Below are 27,055 nucleotides of genomic sequence, written 5' to 3' on the forward strand. Positions count from 1 at the left end.
CGGACTGGAGCTTTAATGATGCAAGTTGCGCAAACACGAACTGCGGAGTGACGCAGTGAAAAGTTGAACACATTCGAGGTACGTTATACAAATATATTTAAACAATAATAATGACAATAATTAATTTAATTTAATATAATATTTAATATGGTGCTTGTGTTGTTAAATTGAGCTTAGTATCCACTGTCTTTGATCAAACTGATTATTTCTAGCGGTCATTTAAAACTTCTATCGAAAAACAGCTGTTTAGATTAGCTACGCATCTTATCTCGCACTGTGTGACCGTTAACTGAAGCGTGAAGCGTCGCGTTGGGATTCGCGCTAGGCTCGCGCTTCTGTGAACATAAATCCCGCTTGCTTGGACTCAAACATTTTGACATTGACGAGCGGGTGTTTGAGTGCTGAAGCAGTTCAGATGAGAAGGTCAGTTATCGTCGCGATGGGCGAATCATTGCAGCAGCAAATTATTGTTTATATTAGGCAAATATTTCACAACTTTCATTATATACACTCAACAAAATGTATTTGGTGCTAAAGGAGACGGAGCTGAGCTCCGGCGGGTGTGTTGTGCATAGGTGTTGTGGACCCGAGGAGGCGGAGCTGCGCTGCTGAGTTCATTGACGTAAATACTTACTTTGAGTGATGAACTAAGTTACAGGCTTTTGCAGGTAATACATTGTGTGCGGTGCAGTTTGTACGAATTATTTTGAAATATGCACTAACTGGTTTGCAAATCTTAAGGATGATTAAAAAAATATACCAAAGCGACTGAGGACAGCTGTAATTGAGGCATTTTGACATGACTGTGAATCTCCAGCACGCTATGCGGCGCTGTCTAACTCTATATTATGAACACGAAGAAGTAACTGTACGCCTAGTTCAGAAAACAGTGCAAATGTTGCATTATTTTTGGAAGATGTATGTTAAACTATGCATCGTCAGTTTATAAATGAATACCTACCGTCTACCTTATTGCCTTACAATTGGAAAACGTCTTTGCAAAGCGTCCTCATGGTTGGAAGAAATGCGTCACGCGACTTGTAAACAAAAAGCAGGATGACAGACTGTCATGAGTTTGATTGTGCTTCTTCATTTCCAAGCACTTTAAGTGTTATTTGAAACTTTTGTTCATGCATATCATGTCGATTGGAAGAATGCAGCAATAAAAATGAAATTCTGCTGACTGCTTATACCACTGGACATTTTTCTGCATGTAAATGTGTGTGTGATTGTAGAACTGAAGACTACAATGACAGTTACCATTAAGGCTAACAAGGCTTACAAGCTTGTGGTGCACAAAAAGGGCTTTGGAGGCAGTGGTGAGAATATTCTTAATACGATATATATATTCTTAATTATGTACTGAATTAGTTTTAGTTTATGACTGGTTTGTGTTTTTTCATGCATCTCTTTACACTCATTGTTTCTCCACAGATGATGAGTTGATGATGAATCCTAAAGTCTTTCCTCATGTTAAACTGGGGGATATTGTTGAGATTGCACATCCAAATGATGAGTACAGGTGAGAGGAGCTTTCTTGTGATTTTAGGTCAATTTTACTGAAATACACTTTCGGTCAAAGCTTGGAGTTGTGAAGATTTTTGTAACGTTTTTGAAAATAAGTGTCTCGTGCTCACCAGGGCTGTGTTAATTTTTTTTTTTTTTAAATACAGTAAAAACAGCAATATTGTTAAATATTATTACAATTTAAAACGACTGTTTCTATTTGAATAAATTTTAAAATGCCATATGTTCCTGTGATCAAAGCTGAATTTCCAGCATCATTACGCCATTCTTCAGTGTCACATGATCCTCCGAAATCATTCTAATATGATGATTTTATGCTCAAGAAACATTTCTCATCTGTGATAAAATAATAATAATAAATGATTTCTGAAAGAGTCATCAAGTCCGTTTACAGCGCAAGCGCCGATCTGAACGGTGTCTAGCATGCCGTCTTTCTGTGCAAAAGCTGGTGTAAGCATGGCAGGACAGAGTTGTGCCTTCTGTCAGCGCAGACCGCCAAGCTGCCCGGTCTTCCGCAAGGTGATGCCATTGGTCAGGGTTGATGTTAAAGACATTCATGCTGAAAATCCAGGAATCACAGGAATAAATTACATTTTTAAATATATTCAAATAGAAAACAATTGTTTTAAATTGTAATAATAATAATTCACAATATTGCAGTTTTTATCACATTTGTGATCAAATAAATTGCAGCCTTGGTGAGTGTGTAAGAGACTTCTTTCAAAAACTTTAAAAAAAAATCATAATTATTCCAAACTTTTGACCGTCAGTGTCATTTAATCCTAAAATCATTAGAAAAACTATAACAAGTTATATTTTGGTTAACTAAAAACTGAAACCTGAAATGAAACTGCATTGTGAAAAAAATCTATTATTTTGTCTAAGCATTTCTTTGATTGTCTTGTATCATGCAATATTGAATATTGTCTTGTACATTAGTATATTTCTTGATAATATTCTTGTATTTTTATCTCTTTGTCTTAGTCCTCTGCTGCTGCAGGTCAAGAGTTTAAAAGAAGACCTGCAGAAAGGTGAATTTTAAATTATTTGCGTAATTTTCTGAACTAGTAACTATTAACCAGCTGCATCTCAGTGTTCATTTTTCCACCAACAGAAACTATCAGTGTAGATCAGACAGTGGCTCAGGCCTTCAAGCTTCGTGCCTACCAGGACGTCATCATCAATATTGTAGATCCAAAGGTATTTTATACAGAAATACTCTTTAATGCACAATGTCCTACTATTTATTTACAGAATATATTGTGAATATATTCTGTAAATAAATGTTCACAGCTTCTCATACCCTATTACCTAAATGCTCCTTTTGAAATTGAACAGGATGTGACTTTGGATCTGGTGGAGCTCACCTTCAAAGATCAGTATATTGGACGAGGAGACATGTGGAGACTGAAGAAGAGCTTAGTGAGTAGAATCTGCATGAAATGTTAATTTTTGATGCCTCACAGTGGTCTTTATATCTCCATGATGTTCTTTCAGGTGAGCACATGTGCGTATGTGACACAGAAAGTAGAGTTTGCAGGAATCAGGTAACAACATCCATTATTACAAGCTGTCTGGAATATTCCAATGTGATTGGTCAATCTCTGAAGTGTTATCTCATAACATACACAACTGTTCAAGAGTTTGGGGTCAGCAAGATTTTTTAAAAGAAATTAGTACTTTTATTCAGCAAGGACACATTAAATTGATCAAAAGTTACCAATGTTTCAAAAGATTTCGATTTCAAATAAATGCTGTTCTTTTGAACTTTCATCAAAGAAACCTGAAATAAATTGTATCATGGCAAAAACTTTTTGAACATTGATAATAATAAGAAATTAAGCAAATCAGCATATTAGAATGATTTCTGAAGGATCATGTGACTGAAGACTGGAGTAATGATGCTGAAAATATAGCTTTACCATCACAGGAATAACTTACATTTTAAAATATATGAATGAAGGAATGAATGAGGCATTTAAATAGCGCTTTCATATGCACTACTGTACACCCAAAGCACTGTACAATCATATTAGGGGATCTCTCCTCAACCACCACCATATTACAACATTACATTATATTACAATAGAAAACAACTATTTAAAATGGTAATAATATTTAACAATATTACTGTTTTTATTGTATTTTTGATCAAATAAATGGAGCCTTGTTGAGCATGAGACTGTTAAAAATATTAAAACATTTTACAAATCCCAAACTTTTGATCGGTAGTATGTTTAACTAAAAAAATAATGGTTTTATCATGATTTCAGGGCCCAGGCCAGTGAATTGTGGGTTAAAGGAGAGAAGGTCACTTGTGGCTATATTAGTGAAGATACAAGGGTGAGAATGTCTCTTTGGAAATTCAGTTAGTGTTATTATCACTTTTTTTCACATGTCGTGACTGTTTTTTCGACTTAGGTTGTTTTTCGATCCACCTCTGCGATGGTTTATATATTCATTCAAATGAGCTGTGAGATGTGGGACTTTGATATCTATGGTAAAGAGAATTTTTTTACTATTATGTGTATTTGAAGAATAAATCTTATATATAAGATCATATAAGCTGCTTAATTAATTCACAGGTGATCTTTACTTTGAGAAAGCTGTCAATGGTTTCCTCTCCGATCTGTTTGCTAAATGGAAAGTGAGTGTCTACTCCATCACTGACCAGTAATAATGTTATAGCTGCTTATATCACTCAATGCATTGGGATTATGGCATTTTTTAACATGTAACCACTAATTTTAGGAGAAGAACTGCAGTCATGAGGTTACAGTAGTGCTGTTCTCTCGAACCTTCTACTTGGCCAAATCACTGGGTAAATGTTTCATATTTAAAACACTGCCTGGGTCATATAATTTGAATTATAATAATTGATTGTCTATTTCTTTATGTAGAAGAGTTCCCAGAGATGCAAAGAGCGTCAGTCCGACAAGACCATGATGGGCGGTATTATGAGGATTTCTACAGGTCTGGGAGTTCATTAAGCATTAAAGCAGTAGTTCACCCATAAATGAAAATTCTGTCATTAATTTCTCGCCCTCATGTCGTTCCTAACCTGTAAGACCCGTTCATCTTCGGAACACAAATGAAGATAAATTTTTTAATTAAACTCTGAGCCAGTTCTGCACTCTCCATTGACTGTCTACGTAACTACCACTTTGACGCTTCAAAAAGTTCATAAAGAGATCGTAAAACTAACACCGTGTCCTAACCAGACGCAACGTGCGATAAAAGGTTAACAAGATTAACATGATTTCCATGTTAATCAGAGGTTTGGTCCTAACTAGACAAGATGGTGACATGCGATGATTCTATTTTAGAAACGGTTTCTATTTTTTTGCAACGTCGCGGCTGCAACAACAACACAGGATAATGATAATTATTAATAATGGTACCGTTTATGTGCTTTATTCATTGTTAAAAGCGTCTAATGGGAGTTTGAATATCATTTTGTGTCTCTTTTATAGCCGTACTGAAAGCAACAATGAACATATCTTCAAAATAAATAGGAAGCAAATAAAGGAAACAAGAATGTTTAAACTGTGTTTAAACTCATTGAGACAGACGAGTGTATTCTAAAACAAAGATTGTTTCAGTAACTCAATATATATTTTTAATAATGTTAAAACGGTGCAGTATTCATAAATTTGATTATGTACTTATAAATTTCACTGTGAGGGCAGGGAGCTTGCAAAAAGAGCCTGCCCACATGCTCTTCTGGTTGGCTGGGATTTTTGATTGACTTTATCGCGTCTCATAGTCGCGTTTGCATCTGGTGTGAACAGACAAATTGTTTGTTAATGGAATCTTATCGTATCACGTCTAGTCAGGACACGGTAATCCATATGAATCGAGCAGTTTAGTCCAAATTTTCTGAAGAGACTCGATCGCTTTATATGATGAACAGATTGAATTTTGATTTTTATTCACATATAAACATTGATCATTGAACATAAACGGAAGCTCAACCGAACATGCTTGACGCGTGAGAACAAACCTCACTGGTTCTTGCTGAAGCTCAAACGTGCTGCGTAACACAAGAATGAAACTCATTAGTTCTCGCACGTCAAGCGAACACGCTTTACCACAACTGATGTGTGAGTTGATGAATGTTTATATGTGAATAAAAGTCTAAGTAAATCTGTTCATTATATAAAGCGGTTGTGTCTCTTCAGAAAATTTGGTCAATTCACATTTACGATCTCTTTATGAACTTTTTGAAGCATCAAAGTGTCAGTTGCGTAGCTGTCAATGGAGTGACAGAAATCTCTCAGATTTCATCAAAAAGATCTTCATTGTGTTCTGAAGATGAACGAAAGTCTTACGGGTTTGTAACGACATGAGGGTAAGTAAGTAAATAATGACAGGATTTTCATATTTGGGTGAACTAACCCTATAAGACTTGCTGTTTTGTACTGGTTTAAGCAGCAGTCCTTATTTGTATTCTCTTCCAGGGTGGTGGCCCAAAATGAAAGACGTGATGAGTGGACGTCTCTGCTCATCACCATTAAGAAGCTTTTCATACAGTATCCTGTACTGGTGCGTCTTAAAGTAGCAGGTGCGTATGTATATCCAATCCTGATTTATATACTACCAGTCAAAAGTTTGGGGTCGTAAAGATTTCTTTTTATAATTTTGAAAGAAGTCTCTTATAAGGCCTGTGTATACTTCACTTTCACAGTTGAGTGCAAAGTATACTCCTTTGGCAGTGAGTGTGGAAAGATGTGTGTTATGAATATGGCATTATTGCAATTCTGTAAACACATTTTTGTTCATGTCTCAATATTGCAGATGGATATCCATGTGGGCATAATTCCACTTCTGCTCAGGGAAATTATCTGGAAGCTATAAACTTGTCTTTCAACGGTTTGTAGTTGTGTATTTAGTGCATTGTCTTTACCCACGGCAGTTCAGTAGAGCTGTTTGTCCTGATATCAGTGTCCTGATTGGTCTCTTTCAGTCTTTGATAAGCACTACATCAACCGTAACTTTGATCGTACGGGTCAGATGTCGGTGGTCATTACTCCAGGAGTGGGCGTGTTCGAGGTGGACCGCTTGCTCATGATACTCACCAAACAGCGCATGATCGACAATGGTCAGTGAGTGCATTGTACAATCGCTGTTTGTCTTGTAGAACTGCGGCGGATGCTAATGGTACGGTATCTTCCTGACAGGCATCGGTGTAGATCTGGTATGCATGGGAGAGCAGCCTCTCCACGCTGTTCCACTCTTCAAGGTTAGCAAACGCCATATTAGGTTGGCATTTGAGCATAAAATCAGATATGAATGTTTTAATACTTGTGAATAGGGTGAGATTTTTTTTTTTTTTTTATCATTTATATTAGTTACATAACCGCACAGTGCACGGAGACTCCAGAATTGGCGATGACTACAACCTGCCTCACTGGATCAACCATAGGTGAGATTTGAGAGTCGTTGCTTCAGGACCAACTACTGGGTGGTTGCTAGGGTGTACTGGGTGGTTACTATGTGGTTGCTTACTGGCCCAAGTTACCCACTTTTGAGTGTCATTGATATGGGCTGGTGTCCCTCCACCCGTTTTTTTTCTATAGAGATATACTGTATATAACGAATATCATACAACGAATATTTTTTCATTTGTTTTAACGTGTGCAGTAAGTGATTTCTGAGAAGCACTGTTAATATTTGAAATCTTCATTGCTCCGCCCCCAAAGTGCATGAACGTGCAATGCAAGTGTGTATATTTCTTTATCGTAGCTGAAGTAAAATAATGCATGAAAAATAATACAAAGATGGCGAACGACAAGGAAGAACAAAAAATGAACACGCAGTACACAAGAGTATATACACAAGCAAGAGTTTGTTGTTGCCAGCAGCACACCAGCTCCAGACAAACAATGACATTCGTCCTGTTCCTATATCTAACATTACAAGAACAGCAAAACCAATGCTACTCGCGTATGGAGCAGAAACAACACAACCTATGTGTCTGTTTTCAGGCCTTCCCGGTTAGGTCTCTCTTTTCTAATATTAATGCGGTTCGTAAAGCTCTCTCCTGATCATAACCCTTCATTTTCCAGTGATATTCTTATGAGCTTTTCTCTTTTATAATGTCTCTCAGCCATCTCTCTTTCTATTGTCTTTCTTCAAAAACTCCAAAAAAATCCTCCCCCATCATGAATCGTCCATTCAATCGCCCCCCTACTACTGATTGGCTACAAGTGTGTTGTTCTGCTCGGTCCAATCCACTTTCAATAGTGTTTCTCAAAAATCACTCACTGCAACTTTAATTTATACCTTGTTTGACAAAAAATAAAAATGCAATGTTTTGTAAATTAATTGTTATATTTTAATTACAGTTTAAAAGATTGATTAAGTTGTTAAGGTTTTATGAATTAATTTGATTGGACACTAGTTTTGATTAAATTAATATTGTGATAATATTTTTGTCCATATTACCCTAACCCTAGCATTAAAGATTCACAGGTTAATGTAGATGAACTTAGTATAAAAAATATGTATTTTACAGCTTTTACACATCAAAAAGCCAGAACTCATGCAGCTGTTTTACACCACGGATCAAGCTGGCTGGAAAGAAGGTTAGAAATATCACACTTACACTGGCAACACCTTGTGACTTTGTAATGTTGTTATTATAAGAATGACCTAATGCTTGTAAAACTGCAAATGAAGTTGCTGTCACTCTGATGCTTTTTTATTTTAAGGCTCAAGCTGAAAAAGCCAGAAGCAGCAAAGAACATTGTAAGTCATTTGCGTCACTATTTAAGGTTGTATATGGGTTTGCCGTGAATTGACTGACCTGGATTTGTCTTGCTCAGCTCTTGGTTCTCCAAAAGATGCCGAGAACAGCCTTCCAATCCAGGTGGATTATGATGCGTACGATGCTCAGGTCTTCAGACTTCCTGGGCCCTCGAGAGCCCAGAGGTCCACCAACTTCAGGTACATTAAACGGATAAAAATCCTGTCGTTTTTTGTATTTGACCAACTTCCTCCATTTATATGGCAGTTTATACGTTTAGCCTGTGACCATGTGTGTCAGGTCGAGTCGGGAGAGGGAGTCAGCCAGCAGGAAAAGCTGGGGCTCATCTGATGTCGGTGGAGGCGGAATGGGCAGCTCTCCCCCAACCAGGCCTACAGGACCAGATGAACAGAGGAGCCTGGCGTCAGATGACAGTTTGGGACACATCTCCAACATCCTGCTCATCCCACGCCCGTCTCAGGGCCAATACGAGGTCAGCAGCTCCCTGGGGTACACCAGCTGCACAAGAGGTACAGAACCATTCAGTGTGCACCTATGTGTTGATGTAGGCAGAAACATCTGGTTGATGTTCACTGCTTCTCGTCTCGCTTGTCTTTGCAGAATTGCTGGAAAAGATGGTAGAATCCCAGAGGGACTCCAGTGCTCCGGGCCGCTTCACGGTGGGCAGCGCTGAGTCCACCCTGCATGTACGGCCGGGCGGTTACACGCCCCAGAGGGCCCTCATCAACCCGTTCGCCCCCTCACGTATGCCTATGAAACTCACCTCCAACCGCCGCCGCTGGATGCACACGTTTCCTGTCGGTAAGGGATACATACAAAACTTGCTTCTCATTGGTTAATTTGTGGTCAAATATTATGCATAATAATGACCACTAAACTGTCACTAGAGTCTATTCTCTACATGTTTTATATAATGTTGTATGGATGTTCAAGGTCCTTCTGGAGAGGCAATCCAGATCCACCATCAGACGCGACAGAACATGGCAGAGCTGCAGGGCAGTGAGCAGAGAGACCCGGCTCGTACCTCTGCAGAGTTGCTGGAACTGGCCTATCATGAAGCCACGGGAAGGTCAGTCACGCACAGATGAGCGAGAGGATATTTAGAGAGGAGAAATGCGCCAACATGATGCAGTGAGAGTCTAATAATGGTGTAAATGTTTGTTATAGCAAGCGGACAGCGTCCCGTTACGTAGGGGAGAATGGACTGTACATCAGCGGAGTTCCTGACAATGTATCTGGAAGTCCAGCTAGTAGCAACAGCACTGGTGCAGTATTTTCACTTACTTATCTTTTAGGGCCACTGTGTAATAAAGAGGTTATTTAAACACTTTATGATAATATGAATGTCAGAGTGAGTCTTATGAGCCAATTCTTTGTAGTGCATCAAAAAAATATAGCACGACAAGTGTAGTCTGGTTCCTGGACAAATGACTCTTATGAGCCGGTTCTTTGTAGTGAGTCAAAAAACATGTAGAGTTGCTGGTGTAGTCTGATTCCCAAAAGTATTACTCGTATGAGTCGGTTATTTGTATCAAATCAAAAATATACTACATGAGTGGTGTAATCAAAGTCCCAAACAGATGAATCTTGTTATTTTGCAGTGATTCAAAAAGCAAGCTGCTGATTCTCAAATGACTGATTCTTGAACGAATTTTGTGAACCAGTCCTTTTTAGTTTTAGGGGTTTTTTTACACTCGTGGGACTTAAATCTGTGTAGTTACTGTGTAGCTATTTCATTAGAATTAAATTTAAATTGAGTTGAGTTCAGTTGTTGTTACTGCTCTTGCTTTTGTAGGAACGCCAGTGAACCGTGGTTCCTTTGAGGATTATTCCAGCAGTCTAGATCCGAGTGAGTTCTTTCCCATCAGTGAAGAGACTCAAAAACACAATCACATCTCCAGTATCCATCCATTTCCACATGAATGATAATTAACCACATATATATACCCACATATATATATATATATATATATACCCTCAGAAATATATATTCATTATCTGCAAATCACATAAACGCATTCATATCTGGGATCAATGGTTGAGTGATTTAAGGTGTTTAAGGCTGGGTTCACACTTACCTTTGCATTTTTTGTTTTGGAAGTTCAAATCGATTTTGTCCGTAAGGGAATCACTGTTCTTTATCTTTGTATAAGGTGGTTTGAGTTTCTCAAGCCAGTGCGGTAGATCACATCAGTTGAGCTGAGTGGCTGTGTTGTTTATGGGTGGAAGTTGATGAGCGAAAAAGGTGATCCTGGTCCAAAACCTCTGGGGGAATTCACTGAATAGTTGTGCCACTTTAACATTCAATATGCTTAAATCTTATTCACACACCATGAGCAGTGCAACACCATTATTGTTTAGATTTTTATTTGATCTTAATTAAGCAACAGATTCACCAATATAATTGTTTACTGAATTGTGATTGGTCTGTTCTTTCTTGAATCGACTGTATTCAACCATCTATTGGTGTCTTTACACTGCAGACTTGTGGTTGGGATTTTGATTCATTTCATTGACTCCAATCTTCTGAATCCATTTATTGATTTGTTTACTGACTTTTTCCTGCAGGTTATATCATTATGCCAGTAGGTCTTTTTGTGTTATGAGTGAGACCTTCCTTCATAAACACGATGACCCAAATCATTTAGTTCATGAACGAGATGTCTAGTTAAGCTAGCACGTTAATCGGCTAGTAATAATAATAAAAAAAGTATTAAAAATTTATTCTATTAGAAAAAGATGTAAACAAAACAAAATATGTGTGCTGTGTGTAATGCACAGGTGTTAAAACTGACAACTAAACATCAATATTGGTGGCCGCAATTCATTCTTAGTGAATTCCACCTCAGATTTGTCTGGGATTTCTTGCTTTCTCTCTGTACCATCCCTCCCCTTTCCTGGGGATTCCTCTATTTCCTAAATTCCCCTTTCTGTCTAATCAAGTATCAAACTTCAATTCTCTCCCGCTCACGAGCTTTATAACCCTCAATTAAATCACAAGTATGTAGAATGACACTTGCTGCACTCAGATTCTCACGCATGCCTTGCCTGAACACTACAGTACTGGTCATCTTTTCTGCCAATTGTGTGTTTGTACAGACGGCCGTTCACACTTATTACTCATCACCAGTGATGTCACGATGCTCACAGTGCCTTTTATTGCATGTTAATTTTGCACGTAGTAGTCACTGTAATTTCAGTTCAATTACAACAATAATGGTAACACACTCCTTTTTCTTTTCCCACTTTCTCTGTCTTTCTTTATCCTCGTTCTGTGTGTTGTATGTGTCTGTCTGCCTGAAACTGTTCACCCTCTCTTCTTCTATCTCTTTCTCTCTCAACCTATCTGCTAATTTTCATCCGGGCCGTATGTGTGAATGTGCTTTGGATGTGGTCTGTTGCGTGTGTGCTGTTCTGTGTGTTTGTGTGTGTGTGGTGGGGGTGCCCCTGAAGTCCTGCTGCTGTCTGCCCCTCCGACAGTGCCTAGTTTTTGCTGCACGGTCGGGGTGGACTGGAAGTCCCTCACCACTCCTGCCTGCCTCCCCCTCACGACTGATTACTTTCCCGACCGCCAAACCCTGCAGAACGACTACACAGAAGGCTGCTACGACCTGCTGCCACACACTGACCTGGACAGGTACAAACACATTGGGTCAAAACATTATGTCTGTCATATTACTTTCAATGATATTTTAAGGGCACTATAGTGGTTATCAGCCAATATCAGCTTTGGTTAAAGTCAGGTATTCCCATTATTTCAACTTTCTAAATAATCATGTTTAACTGGAATTCCTGCTGGAAAAAACAGCATTAGCCAAGACTCTACAGAGAAATCTCCATCAGTCAGGGAATCACAACAAGAAAGTTGCACTAAAAGAGCATTTTAGGACCTGCCAACTTATCCAATTTTTTTTACATTAATATCTTTCGCAGTGCTTCATTGGATTGTCATTCATTCCCTCATGAAAGCTGTTACACAGCCTTGTACTTATGTCTTTTTGTCTGATTTTGTAATACTTTTTTGCTTCAAATGTTTGAAATGTTGCGATTCTCCTCATACCTGGTTGATTTGGCTCATGGCTTATAACTCTTTAACGTAGATTTAAAAAAAAAAAAATCCCAATGGGAAAAATTAATACTTCCATTTTTCATTGTCCCTGCTCATAAAACAATTAAACGTCATGCCAAAAAGTGATTGAGAAATATCTAAAGTGCCCTATAATGCTGTTTTAAAGGTTTCTAATTTTGTTTTGGAGATCTCCTACAACAGGGGTTTTCAAACTGGGGGGCGCCAGGGGGGCTGCAGCAAGTTGGAAGAAAAAAAAATGCGAATGAAATAAAAGTAAAAAAATAAATTAAAAAAAAGTAAAAATATTTGTATTATTATGAGTATTGTAATGAAATAGCATTATAATAATTTGTGCATAGCCTATCTGAACATTATACTTGTAATGCTAATCTTTTAGAGATGCACCGATTGATTGGCTGGTGACCGGAATTGGACGATTTTCATGTGATTGTCGACCGGCCGATCAGTCTGACATGCTGATTTTATGCCGGTCTAATGCACTCGGGCGCCGCATGATTAACATCGCGCAACATCAGCATCACACATGCACACGGAACGCACATGTAGGAAACCTCGTGAATTACGGCCGTTTCAGATCTCAAGCGCGAGAGGCGCGTATTTTTTCGGCGTGCATGTTATCAACGTTATCAATGAGTGCATTCACAGCGCGAGCAGGAGCGTCGCGTGAGCAGCAGTGAAGCGGGTTTCGGCACAATCTATTTTTGCTGCGCAGCTCACACTCAATTAAAGTGAAAGCACACTTTTGATGGACAATAAATATGATTTCACACAAAAAGTGCCTAAAATGCACATCATTTGCATGTCTAGTGTGTTTTAACAAGAACTGGAGTAGGCTATGTCAGAAAAGAAAATGAAGACTCAAAAATATTTATAGAAAATGTACCCATTTAAACTTAAACTTGTCTTAATTATTCAGTTTGGGTAAAACTATATGATGTTATATATAATATATATATATATATATATATATATATAGAGAGAGAGAGAGAGAGAGAGAGAGAGAGAGAGAGAGAGAGAGAGAGAGAGAATAAATATTTGTATGTGTTGTAAAGTGGTTAGAAAAAAGGAAATCAGATCGGCTAAAATCTGTATCGGCAGGTCAAACTCAATGAAAAATTGTAATCGGCCTAGAAAATTGTAATAGGTGCATCTCTATAATCTTTCTGATAGGCTGGTATCAAACACCATCACATAATCTGATGTTCACCTGGTTTTATTTATTTCTACATTTGCCGTAGTAGTGTCGATGGGTTCAATAACACATCCTGCAAAAGGGGGGCCTTGGCCAGAAGCTAGTGGTATTTGGGGGGCCTTGGCATTGAAAAGTTTGGGAACCCCTGTCCTACAACATGTTTACATGCATCAAAGGTCAAAAGACACTTAAATTTTAAAATAATACATTGCACATCACCACATTTTTCAATGATTCTCAAACGACTCGCTCGAGGATTCAGTCTCTCTAAATCCCTCCTTTCCGCGAGCTACTCTGCTCTGATTGGCCAGAGGGCCACACTGTTGTGATTGGTCGACCGCTTACAGCACGTGTCACCTACACAATATAAAACACAAAACTACGTATTTTGAACACCCGGTAGAAAATATATATATCAATAAAAAAAATCCTACTTACAGGTTGTGATTCTGATGAGAAAGTTGGCCCAAATAAAGTGTGTACTATCCCATCTTTACTGGATAAGCATCATTTAGACCTCACGAAGATTTGAGAAGCAATCGTCAAAAGGTTATTCTGCTGTTGTGTCGCTGTGGTGATTTTAACCACTGACTCTTCGCAGATCCTTTGGAAGTGTTACAAAGAGAATTTTCCTTTTGCAGAGCAGAAAACAGCGACTTCTTGACATGTACACAACACAAACCAGCTACAGTGTTTGAGGGTGGGTCAAAGCAGACATTGTTCTTGGGCAGCCAATGAAGACCATAGGCGGGCATTATGCAAATGTGTTACCGTGTTACGTATGCAGGCTGGTCACGAAAGTGAGACTGGAATTCCTGACGACTCGTTCAGAGTCTATTCTTTCTTTTGGGAGACAATAACTTTATTTATCATGCGTTTTCGACTTTACAACTTTGCAGACTGTTTACATTCACAGACAGCTATATTACACACTGCATGAAAGGTAATATTGGAAAAAGCATAATAGGGACACTTTAAAACTTTGCACTATTTCTAATTTTCAAAATAAACATTACAGTGACACTGTATGTGAATTGCTTGGTAAATAAATAGTCACATGTTCTTCTATTGAACTCAACTTTTCATTCATTAATTGTAATGAAATACTGTATTAAATTTGAGAAATGCTACATTCTCAAGTATTCTTAGACTTTTCAACCCCACTGTAGGTTTGATATATTGAATATCTCAGTCCAGAATTGATGTGCTCTCCATCTTATGTAGACGTGACGATGAGTCTCCAGTGATGACGGCCCATCAGGTGTTTGAAGAGTTCATCTGTCAACGACTGATGCAAGGTTACCAGATCATTGTACAGCCAAACAGGAAGCCACAGCCTGCTATAGCCCCGCCCCTCAGCAGCAGCCCCCTTTATTCCAGAGGTACATCCCCTGCTGGACATGCCTCAGCTCTGCATACTAGTTGGTTTATGTAACCTTCCTGTCATAAATCACGCTCCATTGTAATTCAGGTGAGAGATTTTGAAGGTCTGCTTTTCAGGGCTGGTGTCTCGGCGTAAACCAGAGGAGGAAGAGAGTCTTTACTGGCTCAGTATGGGGAGAACCTTTCATAAAGTCTGCCTTAAAGATAAGATCATTACCGTTACCCGCTACCTCCCAAAGTCAGTAGAAGCTTTTAGTAATTCAGATTCAGTTCATGAAATATGTTCTTCTAGAAATGCCTACAAGTGTGTTTTTGTTTGTCTTTAGGTATCCATACGAATCCACACAGATTCAGTACAGCTACAATCTGTGCCCTCCGCACGCTGACGCCCACTTCCTGCCATTCTGGGTTGAGTTCAGCCACGAGCGGCTGGAGGAGTACAAATGGAACTACCTGGACCAGTACATCTGCTCTGCCGGCTCAGAGGACTTCAGGCAAGTGGCTGGAAGCTTGCGCTGCTATTTTGAACCAATAATTGGAACAAAAGGCAGTTTAAGGATGACGTGTATAATTCAAATATTTATCTGACTCCTTAATAGGGACACAACATTTTTTTTATCTGACTCCATTAAAGTTGTTGTTATTCTTTAACCTCTTATTCTTTAAAGGTAAAGGTCTCTCTTAGAACTGATAGGAAAACGTAGGATTTAACTTGAACGTTTAGATAACAAAAGTTATAATCACTTTAGCTTTCAACATCATCAGTGATAAAAGGAAAGATTATCAAAGCCTTTAAAGCAGGCAAATTTATTTATTAAGTTACATGTCTAAATATACAGACAGTAGAATGGAACAACACACTGTATAGAAAACTTAGTTGTAACAAATAATGTACGGTTGTGCAAACAAGGCCGTAAAAGCCTTTCTCAGAGTATGAGGTTACGCGGGAGTGGCGGGGTTAAAGCCTTTCTCCAAGATCAACAGTTACCTTTCCTTCTTTTTCCCTAAACAAAGCATTGTTAAACATGAGTGGATTGTTTAGCACAGCGGTCCCCAACCTTTTTTGCGCCACGGACCGGTTTAATGTCAGACAATATTTTCACGGACCGGCCTTTAAAGGAACACTCCGACTTTTTGGGACTTTAGCCTATTCACCTTATCCCCCAGAGTTAGATAAGTCCATACATACCTTTTTCATCTCCATGCGTGCTATAAGTCTGTTTGACGCACCCACCGCTAGCCTAGCTTAGCACAAAGACTGGATGTAAATGGTTGCAGCTAGCATACTAATCCAAGTAAGTGACAAAATAACGCAAACATTTTCCTATTTACATGTTGTGATTTGTATAGTCACAGAGTGTACAAAAAACAAAGTCACATGAGACACAGACATATTTTAACCGTATATATACTGGGAACTATATTCTCTGAAGGCGAAGCACAGCTACATGGGCGGAGTGATAACCGCAGCACCTGAGACGCGCTCTCTGCTCCTCACCAAGGCTCGTCTCAGGTGCTGCGGTTATCACTCCGCCCAAGTAGCAGTGCTTCGCCTTCAGAGAATATAGTTCCCAGTATTTATACGGTTAAAATATGTCTGTGTCTCATGTGACTTTGTTTTTTGTACACTCTGTGACTATACAAATCACAACATGTAAATAGGAAAATGTTTGCGTTATTTTGTCACTTATTTGGATTAGTATGCTAGCTGCAACCATTTACATCCAGTCTTTGTGCTAAGCTAGGCTAGCGGTGGGTGCGTCAAACAGACTTATAGCACGCACGGAGATGAAAAAGGTATGTATGGACTTATCTAACTCTGGGGGATAAGGTGAATAGGCTAAAGTCCCAAAAAGTCGGAGTGTTCCTTTAAGGTGCTCCTAAAAACGCGTAGAAAACGCTAGGCGCGAGGTTGCACTCCGGAGGCGTCTGTCGTTGCTAAGCAACCATCAGCTGCGCTCTCCGTTACAGCAAGGAAATTTCAGCAATGGATTTCCACCACCGAAAAACCCTTGCTGTAACTCTGTTACAAGATTTATTTACTAAGAAGAGTAAAAAAAAAACGCTGCAGTGTTTGGGTGCAAGACCGTGCAACCGATACTACAAAAACGCAAAAACCATGGGGAATTTCCCCAGCTGATTCAGGAGCTCCGCCTGGACAATGGGAGGTTCAAAGCCTATTTCAGAGTGGACAAGGACCAGTTTGATTATATTTTAAGAAAAGTTGGCCCAAGCATCAGTAAACGGAGCTTCTGCCGTGAAACTATCTCTCCTGCGCAACGGCTCTGCATTTGTCTGAGGTTAGACTATAACTGAAGTGGTCATACAACACCAGAAATAGCAAGCACATACACATTTATATATAGAATATAGAACAATTCTGTATAAACAATGATGGATTTAACAAGGAATCAGTTGTGAGCATTAATATTTTTATTAAAAATATTTTTTACTAGTAACTAGTGCAGCAGTTAACAGTGTGGAAGATGATTGGTTGGTTCTTGTCACGTGACCTACAGTGCGCTTGCGGCATTCTGAAAAGTTGAGATGTTTTTATCTCGATGCGGCGCGGACGCGCTTGGAAAAAACGGGCGCGTCGCTTCAATTATGAGTGCGCACACCGCGCGCCTACATTTGAAATAACAAACTTGAGCGCGCAAAAGACACGATATGTGAACAGGTAAATGTGTGAATAAATAAAACGGAAATAAGTTATTTATTCTTTCTGTGCGGCCCGGTACCAAATGACCCACGGACCGGTACCGGTCCGCGGCCCGGGGGTTGGGGACCCCTGGTTTAGCATACTGTGATGATGAAGGCCATTGTGCCACGTTTAATTCACATGTATACCTTTAAAAGGCTTTTTGAAGTACTAGGGCAGTAAAGAGTTCTGCCCATATTTGTTCAGCCCTACATGGCTTTACTAGCATCACAACTCTGACACAAAACCCATGTACATAGATTCCCACAAGATCCCATTCCTCTCTCTTCCACAGTCTTATTGACTCTTTGAAGTTCTGGCGCACACGCTTCTTGCTGCTGCCAGCGGGTGGAGCCAGGCGAGTGGCGGATGGTGAGGGTCACTGGGACGTGTATGGGGAGGGGGCGGGGGCAGGGCGGGATGGTCTCTCTGGCAATGGGGACTGGTCTCTTTTGGATGGATTTATCCGCTTTTTGGAAGGCCTGAACAGGATTCGCCGGCGCCATCGATCTGATCGTATTATTCGTGTGAGTGCACAGCTACAGGATAAGGACAAATGATTTATCAAATGGATAAAACCACCCATCACCCATCTGGGCAATAAAATAACAATTATTATGTTTATTATAGAAAGGAGCTACTATTAAAGGCCTGCAGGTGACAGGGGCCCTTTCTTCCTACAACCCGGAGCCTATCGCACCCCCTGTGGGCAAAAAGGGCACCTCTGCCCTCTCTGCACTTCTGGAGCTGGATCAGACACAGAAGTGAGTTGTGCTGGCAGATTTTGGCAAACCAAAGGAAATAAAATACACAATCAATGAGAAACAAGTGTTTGTGCGTGCCACGGTTCTAGTGCCACATATGGTAAATGTTTTATAAAATGCCAGAGATTCCAGGTTTTTCCTAATACTGGTGAGATGTCTTTGATCTGCAGGAGTTTAGAAGAGCAGCAGCTTGCTGCTCAGCATGGTGGGAAACCATGTGGACCTTTCAGTGAAGCGGCCAGCGTTGCCCTGACAACCACCTATGTCGATAGCCCCCGTAAGGTGAGAGCCCGAGGCAGACCGCCGAACGGACTAGTTCCTGGCTTCCTGTGTGTATGGTTGTGCTTTTGACTGGGGAAGAGTCCTATTGCATTTGTACAATATGTATAGCTTGCTGGCTCTTTCCTCTTTTTTTTTTTGTGGTCTTTTTCGCCTTTGTCTGCTTGGTTTGAAGACTGATCACAGTATTTGGAACAGAATAAAAATTGTGAAAAAATTCAACTATTATAAAATGCCACAATAATAATGTCTTTTAATTGTTAGTTAAAATTGTTGTATTGAATTGATCACACAATATACAATCAATTGACAGCCCTACTTTTCATTTGGTTCTTTGTCTTCCTGTATTCGATTGTGGATATTATTTGCAGTGGGTTTATGTTTTCTTCCTCTTTCATTGCCTCTTTTGACCTTTGCCTCTTCCTCTTTCATTCCTGCCTTGTTCTTGTTCTGATCTCTGGGGGTCATTTGCTCTCTTTCTGGTGTTTTCCTCCTAATATGCTGACAGGATGCTGCCTTCATTTTGGACTTTATTCGTAGTCCACGTTCCTCCTACATCTGTCACTCTCAGGTCAGTCACTGCCCCCTCTCTGCTCTGTGAAAGCCGCCTGTCTCTTGCAACTCGCGTTTGTGCGTATAAACCATGTGTGCATGTCTGTGTACTTGTCAAACCTCTCACTGGCATTAAAAATGTTAAGGTTGGTGTTTCTATCTACTGTTTTTATAGTGAGAGTGATAATTGAAGAGTCATCCCTGTTTGTTTATGTCATTATAACAAAAATATTAGATTCTTTAGATTTACTTCATTTAACATCTAACCTCTATGAGTTCTGCAGTAGACTGCACCACTCCAGGTTGGCCAGTGGAAAAATGCATGTGCACTTTGCATTTAATCTCCCTTCACATCCTGTTCTCATTTAGAATACTGCCAATCTCACGTAGCCAGATTTTTGTCTAGCGGCATACAGTAACCGTTCCACATTGCAGCTAATTCTGGCCAGGAGCAGATGGGAAGAGGCCATCTGACCAACATGTAAAGCATTTATCACAATTTGCTTTTTTTAAAAACATAAATCTAACATTTATGATGTCACAGTAATAGACAAGCATGACAAGCATCAAATAATGTTATAGTGATCTTTGGAGAGAAGTTACAAATACAAAATGAAATGTGTATAGACAATTACCAGATATTTCATATGTAATTCTGAAAACATAGCAGAATGTACAGAAGAGATTGAGGATTTTCTTTAATGGCACAACCCATGTATAAATTTCACAAATCCAGTCGCTAGTTCATCTTGAGTGCTCATTGTAGCAACCTGGTACCTTGTCAATATCGCTGGCAAAAAACTGACTTTTGGAAATTGTAAAGCAAGCAGCCAATCAGATTGGAGCTGGTGGTTTGAACCAGCTCTTGGCATTTATACTGTGCAATATGCTTCATAGAGTCTATCATGGGATGTGCTGTCTGATACTAAAGTACCACAAAGATGTATTCCTGCCAGTCGCAGGATACTGATGGCGTGAAGATCTCCCATAATTTTGCACCTTTGTCAGTCTTGTGTAGTTCTGCTTTAGACTTGTTTGCATGAAGATAGATCATGTTAGATGTGCTAGTTCCTGTGTAGGAAACACTGGAGTGATGAAGGCACACTGCATTTCAACATTTTATCTAACACATTCCCAATGGGTTCCTCAGCTGCCCGCTGAACAGGTTCCAGCAAATTCCATTGAGGGTGGGCTATCAGACAAAGGAGGAAACCAACCAGGTGAGAGAACATCTGCTATGTCCCAAGCCACAGGAGACCCAACCCCAGGCACAGGTTCAGAGACTGGGTAAGAGAACTCCTCACTTTATTCCGACAGTCAGAACATGGCTTCCCATATATTCAACTCAGAATGTTCTACTTTCATGTTGCTTTGCAGGGGGCAGTCAGGGTCCGGTGGTTTGAGTCTTTCCTCATCTTCCACACTAATGGAGATCCTGGAAGCCATTAAGCATCCCACGTGAGAGTCTTTGAATCCTTAATTATTTATCAGTCTTCTATTATGTCACCCATGTGTGATCTAAATTGATTTCCTGTGCTTGCAGCACTGGAGTGCAGCTTTTGCCAGAGCAGAGGGGCCTGCCTCCCAACTGCTTTGTCAGTGCTGAGGTTGTACATTGGCTGGTGAGCACTGTGGAGAATGTCGCCACACAGGGCATTGCAGTAGAAATCATGCAGGTAAAATTGAGAACATTGCAGAAGTCACAGTAGTCTGTGCTTGTATTTAAAAACTTGACTATCTCTGACGCTCCTATAGAAAATGTTGGATGAAGGTCTAATTACTCATGCCTCCGGTGATGCCATGAGAACCTTTGTCTATGGCTTCTACTTTTACCGGATTGTCGACAAAGACAGCGAGAAGGGTAAGAAACGACTTGACTGTGAAGATTACTTCGCTAGGGGTTGCCAAGCTGCTGTAGAGTTGGTTGCTACTGTGTCCAACTGTATCAAGGGACATTCACACTGACAGTGATTTACAACAACAAAGCAACTAGACGTCTATTTTCAATGAAAAGTGGTGATTTTGGGGACACGAGACAAGTGATCCATAGTGATCTGCCATCTGATACAGATTAAGAGTAAGAACGCCTTCTAAAAATCAACAGCACAGTTACACTGCAACCCCCAGCAATTTTTAACCAATGTCAGTGTTGAACAGGGATTGATTCAGGGGGCAGATATCACTGTCTGCAATCCCGTTGGAAGCATGACTGTACCTTGGTGCTTCTACACTCAATGAAACAGACCTCTATTCCCTGCAGCCCCTACAACTCAGTTGCCCCCAGCTGGAGCCAACGTATGGTCTGCCGCAGCTTTGGAGGACTTTGCCCTGTTCCAGAGGAAGTGGTTTGAGGTGGCCTTTGTTATGGAGGAACGTCGGCCCTGTGACTTACCGGCCTTCCTGCTACCCTGGTTGCCCAGCCGGCCGGCCTCGTACGCAAGTAGGCATAGTTCCTTCAGCCGCAGCTTCGGAGGACGCAGCCAAGCTGCTGCACTGCTAGGTACACACAGCCGGCTCTGACCCCAGAGCAGCCATGCTCTACACCTTAAGGCAGCATGCCACACTCGCTCCCCCGAAAGTTCGGGAAGGCTAGTGGTGTGAATGAGTCCCACAAAGTCAAATCATTTCTTCTTGTATTACTAAAGCATTCAGACACCACCCATACCATCTACTAGCTTCTAAACAACAATGCACACTTGGAAACTTCCACAACTCAACTAACTTCTAAAGATGAATGTTGAAACGACATCACTGTATAACTCTATACAGCGCTATATTCTTCTCAGGAAACACCAAGCCAAGCTTTTGATTCAGCCCCTTCCATCATGAATTTTTAATGTATTCAAATCTAATAATCTGACTTTGTGTGACTCTTCTCCATTCTAGGACTGCATGCTGTTGTAGAAAAGTAGTCCCTTAGTTCATACTATTTATTCCCACAATGCCCAAATCATGACTCCCTTTTCTAACTGATTGATGTAGACGGTGTTTGCAAATCTGCTATTATAACAAGCACAATTAGCCATCAATCAGTGTGACGGTACATGCACTCTCTAAATGCTGTGGTTCTACCCAATTAGGGGACAAATTGTTTTTCAAGCTCCTCAAATCAGAGCATGGACTGATTGCCCTAGTACACCAATCAATCCACTGTTTTAGGTGTGTCATATTGATGTCTTGTACACCAGTAGTGCATGCTGTGGTGAAGTAGTGGCTGTGGTCCAGTAGTGCCGTGGTATGGGTCCTTCCTGCTCTCCTCCATCTGTCCTGTTCCCGCTGGATGAATTCTGTTACTCCATTGTTCCCAAACCTAAGCAAAGCTATTCTGCCAACCCGTCGCCTTTCTGCTTATTGTGCCGATGCACTCAGCTTTCAGTGTTTTCCTGCCATGGAAGCTTCATACACCTTATTTACCTTTTATACTTTGCATTATGTAAAATCATCCCTGGTCTGAGAATCATTATTTCAATTCATTCACAATGTTTATTGTCTCAGATGTCATGAACTAAGCACTAACTGCCATAAACTCTATCACATTTATTATCTTAATGACTGCCTGACCTCATTGTCATTTCATCCTCTTGGCCATTTCTACTCTTCCTGTCTTTCTCGCTCTGTTTTTGCCCCTCCTCTCTCAGCTGCCACAGTTCCAGATCAGAAAACAGTCACCTTGGACGTCGATGTGAACAATCGCAGTGATCGGACTGAATGGTGCAGTTGCTACTACCATGGCAACTTCTCCCTCAATGCTGCCTTCGAAATCAAGCTGCACTGGATGGCTGTCACTGCAGCTGTACTCTTTGAAATGGTGAGCATAGGATTGACATAATTGGCAGTGAGGTGATGAGGTGCTGGATGACATTTTTATAATATCAGGACAATAACTAGAAGGTATCAAGAAACATAACACAACATGTAAGGTTGAGACATAGTCCCAAAGCACTGCACTTTTCGTTTTCAGGTGCAAGGCTGGCACAGAAAGGCGGCATCTTGCGGATTCCTGCTTGTACCTGTGTTGGAGGTGCCCTTCGCTTTGTCATCATACCTATATGGCGACCCTCTCCGTGCTCAGTTGTTTATCCCCCTAAACATACAGTGCCTACTAAAGGAGGGCTGTGATAACCTGTTTGAGGGTGAGGACAGAAAAAGTAACAGATGTTTCTTGTGATGTTTGCAAAAGTCTCTCAAATCTAGCAAATACATTAGGTGTGTTCAAATTTGTTTATTTATGCACTATTTATTTATTTAATAGTGCGAGTAGTGTGTTCACATTGAAAATTGCTAAAAGAAAAAGTACACTTCAAATACCCGGATGATGCACTTAATTAACAGAAAAAACTAAGTGTGTAATGTTGGACACGTTACTAATAATAAATAAACAAAAATACATAGTGCACTGATATTCTGGGTAATATTCTGTTTTGTATGTTTGTAATCAACAATTCTATCATTTACCATCTTAGATGGATTGAACTCTTTACAATACCTATGTCATTTATTGTTAAGTTGACGTATGATATCCTCCATTACGGCACTGCTTTATTTGTGTAGGGTTTGAGCCAGAGACATACTGGGACAGAATGCAGTTGTTTCAGGAGGCCGTACTCTCCAGGTAAAGAGAGCATATACTGATATGTATTTTTCACTATCACTATTGCTCAGTCTTTGGGTTAGTGAATTGAACAAACTTAAGTTTATTTTTTAGATTGATATTGTTAGGGTGACCAGATTTCTCAGAGTGGAATATGGGACAGGCACCCCCACCCTTACCCCACCACACACATAAAAGTATCTTATCTACGTCTGTGTGGGTGTGTGTTATAGCCTCAGATTTGGTGTGAGCAGAAGAACATTTCAGATCATGGCCTACAATTTCTTGATCAATTTCGCAGTGAAGTCAGCTTACCGAAAAAGCCCTTCACTTGCATGCACTTTATCAGATTCGCAACTTCACTTCACAAAAGATTTGCTGACACTCAGTGCAGCGTCCACATGTTTTTTTGTACGCATGCGCGGTGTAATGTCGGCGCTGCCTCTGTGAGCAATGGAAAAGCGGGCTCCACAAATGTTCTCTATTACCGACACTGGCGTCGTATGCTGCCTTCACTATCGTTAATTGTGATTTGAATGGTAACTTTGGTATTCAAAATATACTATGACGTGATTGGTTACCTTTGATTAGGCTATTCCCACGTGACAGAAGACTCACTCTATCGTTTAGCAATAAAGACATTTTAAGAAAGATAAAATACGGGACAAGAAGAGCATGATTTTTTTCATAATAAATCGGGACTAAAAATAGAGCTGTCCCGGGAAAAATGGGACGTCTGGTCACCCTAGGTATTGTCCTGTGTGCTCTCATACTGAAACAACTTCCCTCTTTTTCTTTGTTTTTGTTTTTTTGTTGAAGATTTGGCTTTGTGCAAGACAAGTTCTCAACGTCAGCTTTTAACTTTCCATCAGAGAACAAACCCCAGTACATCCATGTAACAGGTACATGCTTTTATGAATAATATAAACTTTGATTAGAAATACTATGATAGAAATCTTTCTTGTTACTTTATTCTGTCCATCTCTTTGTCTTGCTCTCTCTATCGCTATCTCTCGGGAACGTTTGATCCAGGTACAGTTTTTCTTCAGCTGCCTTACTCGAAAAGGAAATACTCCAGTGGGCAGCGGCGGCGCCGTAACTCCACGGCCTCCGCCAGTCAGAGCCTGTTTGGTTCTGAGGAGCGAGTGGGCTACAATTGGGCTTACAATACCATGCTGACCAAAGCCTGGAGAACTGGTGTTCTTGGGGACGAGAAACTGGCCGACCGCCTGCTACGGGATTTCACAGACTTTTGTGCCAACAAGGATAATCGACTGGTGACCTTCTGGGAAAGTTGTGTGGAGAAAATGAATGCCAGTGCCCCTTGAGAAAAGAGAAAGGAGGAAAGGCAATGGATACTTTCAGAGAAAACCGAGACAGTTCACCTTTGAATAGATGATAGGACTGATAGCAGCAGAACATTAGCTTTTGAAGCAGAGGAAAATAAAGAAACAGCCTCATCATAAAACACTCAAATGTATGAGTCATATTTTTTTAGTGTGTTTGCACATGAACCTGCAATGCTTTTGGGCCGTTTTTAATGGGTTTGAGTGAACGGCACAGGTCTTCAGTAAGTTGTACATAACAGGATCAGTTTGTTGATTGTTATTGCTAAACCCCATCTTAAAAATATTACTGACCAATCATACATTAGTAACTGTTGCTATCCATATTATCAGACAAGCTTTTTCACTTTTCTAATACAAATCTATGGAAGACTTGTGTTTGGGTGGTTTTCAATGGACATTTTGCAGAAACATTGTAAAAGGTGGCAATTATAGAAACAGTTCCATTTAATTCACACTAATTTGATTATTTGTTGTCACTTTCAAATGTGTCTTTTCTTGTCAGACGACTGAGCAGAGTTTGCATTGATTCTGCGCAAGCAACAGTAACCAAGGTGGACAGGGTTTATCAAACGATCTTTTAAAGGTAGGGTAGGTACATTTTTCATAATCACTTTTTGTTATACTGGTTGAAACTCTCTTCTCATCCTGATAGCCATGAATAATAGAAGTGGTCTAAATATTAAAAAATGTAAGTCAGCACCAAATAATGTTTTTCCAATGCAATGATACATAGTCCTACCTGCCTGTCACCGTATGTTTTTCCATACCTTCACGCAGACATCACACATCATCAGCACGTTCCGTAAGGCTATGCAGAGTTGTAGACAGACAGCCACCAAGCGCCAAAAACAAACAGCATCCGCCTATTACAGTTCCTCCTGAATCAAAACAACGATTATGCTGCGTTCAAGTCATGTTGTTACCGTAATTACGAGATGGCAACCCATGACGTTCCACCCGGAGCTGTTCACATCCTCGGATTTATGCGTTTCTATGTCAACATTATCAACCCCGAAATGAATCTGCAGCAGTCAGGTGGTACAACTAGAGCTCTGTAAGTTGTTTACGTTCATTACTATTGTAATGTTATGTGCTGTGAGACATGTGGTAGTTTAACGTCGTGTCTTATGATGCTTTGCTGAATCTGCGTTCATTTATTCTGAAGGAGGCGTGTCATTGGAGGGTGGGATCTAATGCTTTAAACTAGGACTGTCAGTTAAACATGTTATTAACGGCGTTAATGCAAACCCATTTTAACGGTGTTAATTTTTTTTATCGCGCGATTAACGGTCTTTTTGGCCTAGCAAACTTAGTAGTTTTTTTTCACATGCTTTTGCAACAGGACGCGGCATGCGCGGCGCTGCGCTATGAAACCCATTCATTTCAATGGCTTGCGCTGCGCGAGGACGTTTTGTTGCTTCGTCGACCAAAGCGCAAGCGGATCTAGCTAGACCGGAAACAAAACAACAGGCACGCCGCACACACTTGTTTGGGCTTGCGATCCGGCCAAATAGTTGGTTAACGTTACGTTTTGAGTGGATGATGAGCGCGAGACGCCGAAATGGATGCCAATAAGATTCTGAATGGAAAGTTTACTTTTAAAAAGTTGCCAAATGGTTCCATTGACAAGACCAAATTGATCTGTGTGTTTTGTCATTGTGAACTGAGCTATCATCATCGCAGCACGTCCAGTCTGAAATACCACAGATGGCCAAGCACACGTACAGCTGATGCGAATTCTCTGCCCCCTCGTCAATATCATAACCTCGTCAGTATTTCTTTCACCCTTTTATTGATGGACAGTGTTACATTGTGTGAGAGATTATTTGCTCCAAGTGAGAATGTTAGTGTGAAATTG

General features: G+C 40.2%; 1 protein-coding gene across 1 annotated transcript; it reads left to right on the top strand.

Moving 5' to 3' along the window:
- The first annotated feature begins 829 nt into the window (after positions 1–829).
- On the top strand, positions 830–25,318 carry depdc5 (DEP domain containing 5, GATOR1 subcomplex subunit). Its single transcript, XM_056253316.1, has 42 exons — positions 830–1,319; positions 1,435–1,522; positions 2,512–2,558; positions 2,642–2,727; positions 2,866–2,949; positions 3,025–3,074; positions 3,801–3,870; positions 3,949–4,027; positions 4,113–4,174; positions 4,279–4,348; positions 4,428–4,500; positions 5,988–6,091; positions 6,325–6,399; positions 6,494–6,628; positions 6,708–6,769; positions 6,879–6,952; positions 8,045–8,114; positions 8,241–8,277; positions 8,355–8,475; positions 8,576–8,805; positions 8,897–9,097; positions 9,230–9,365; positions 9,464–9,561; positions 10,092–10,145; positions 11,750–11,933; positions 14,803–14,960; positions 15,079–15,199; positions 15,288–15,455; positions 17,958–18,189; positions 18,293–18,426; positions 18,597–18,708; positions 19,214–19,276; positions 20,408–20,544; positions 20,635–20,715; positions 20,801–20,933; positions 21,013–21,118; positions 21,518–21,757; positions 22,896–23,065; positions 23,219–23,390; positions 23,809–23,869; positions 24,668–24,750; positions 24,881–25,318. The coding sequence occupies exons 1-42, from the start codon at positions 1,250–1,252 to the stop codon at positions 25,174–25,176; spliced, it is 4,827 nt and encodes a 1,608-aa protein (XP_056109291.1). The 5' UTR covers positions 830–1,249; the 3' UTR covers positions 25,177–25,318.
- The last annotated feature ends 1,737 nt before the right edge of the window (positions 25,319–27,055 follow it).

This window comes from Rhinichthys klamathensis, unplaced genomic scaffold (assembly GCF_029890125.1).
Source record: "Rhinichthys klamathensis goyatoka isolate OS25496 unplaced genomic scaffold, OSU_Roscu_1.1 h1tg000104l_1, whole genome shotgun sequence".
Lineage (NCBI taxonomy): Eukaryota > Metazoa > Chordata > Actinopteri > Cypriniformes > Leuciscidae > Rhinichthys > Rhinichthys klamathensis.

Excerpts from the sequence above, each read along its gene's own strand:
- depdc5 (XM_056253316.1), top strand. The coding sequence starts at position 1,250 with ATGACAGTTACCATTAAGGCTAACAAGGCTTACAAGCTTGTGGTGCAC. Across the intron at positions 3,075-3,800 it reads GTAGAGTTTGCAGGAATCAG|GGCCCAGGCCAGTGAATTGT; the intron begins GTAACAACATCC and ends TCATGATTTCAG. Across the intron at positions 4,349-4,427 it reads CTACTTGGCCAAATCACTGG|AAGAGTTCCCAGAGATGCAA; the intron begins GTAAATGTTTCA and ends TTCTTTATGTAG.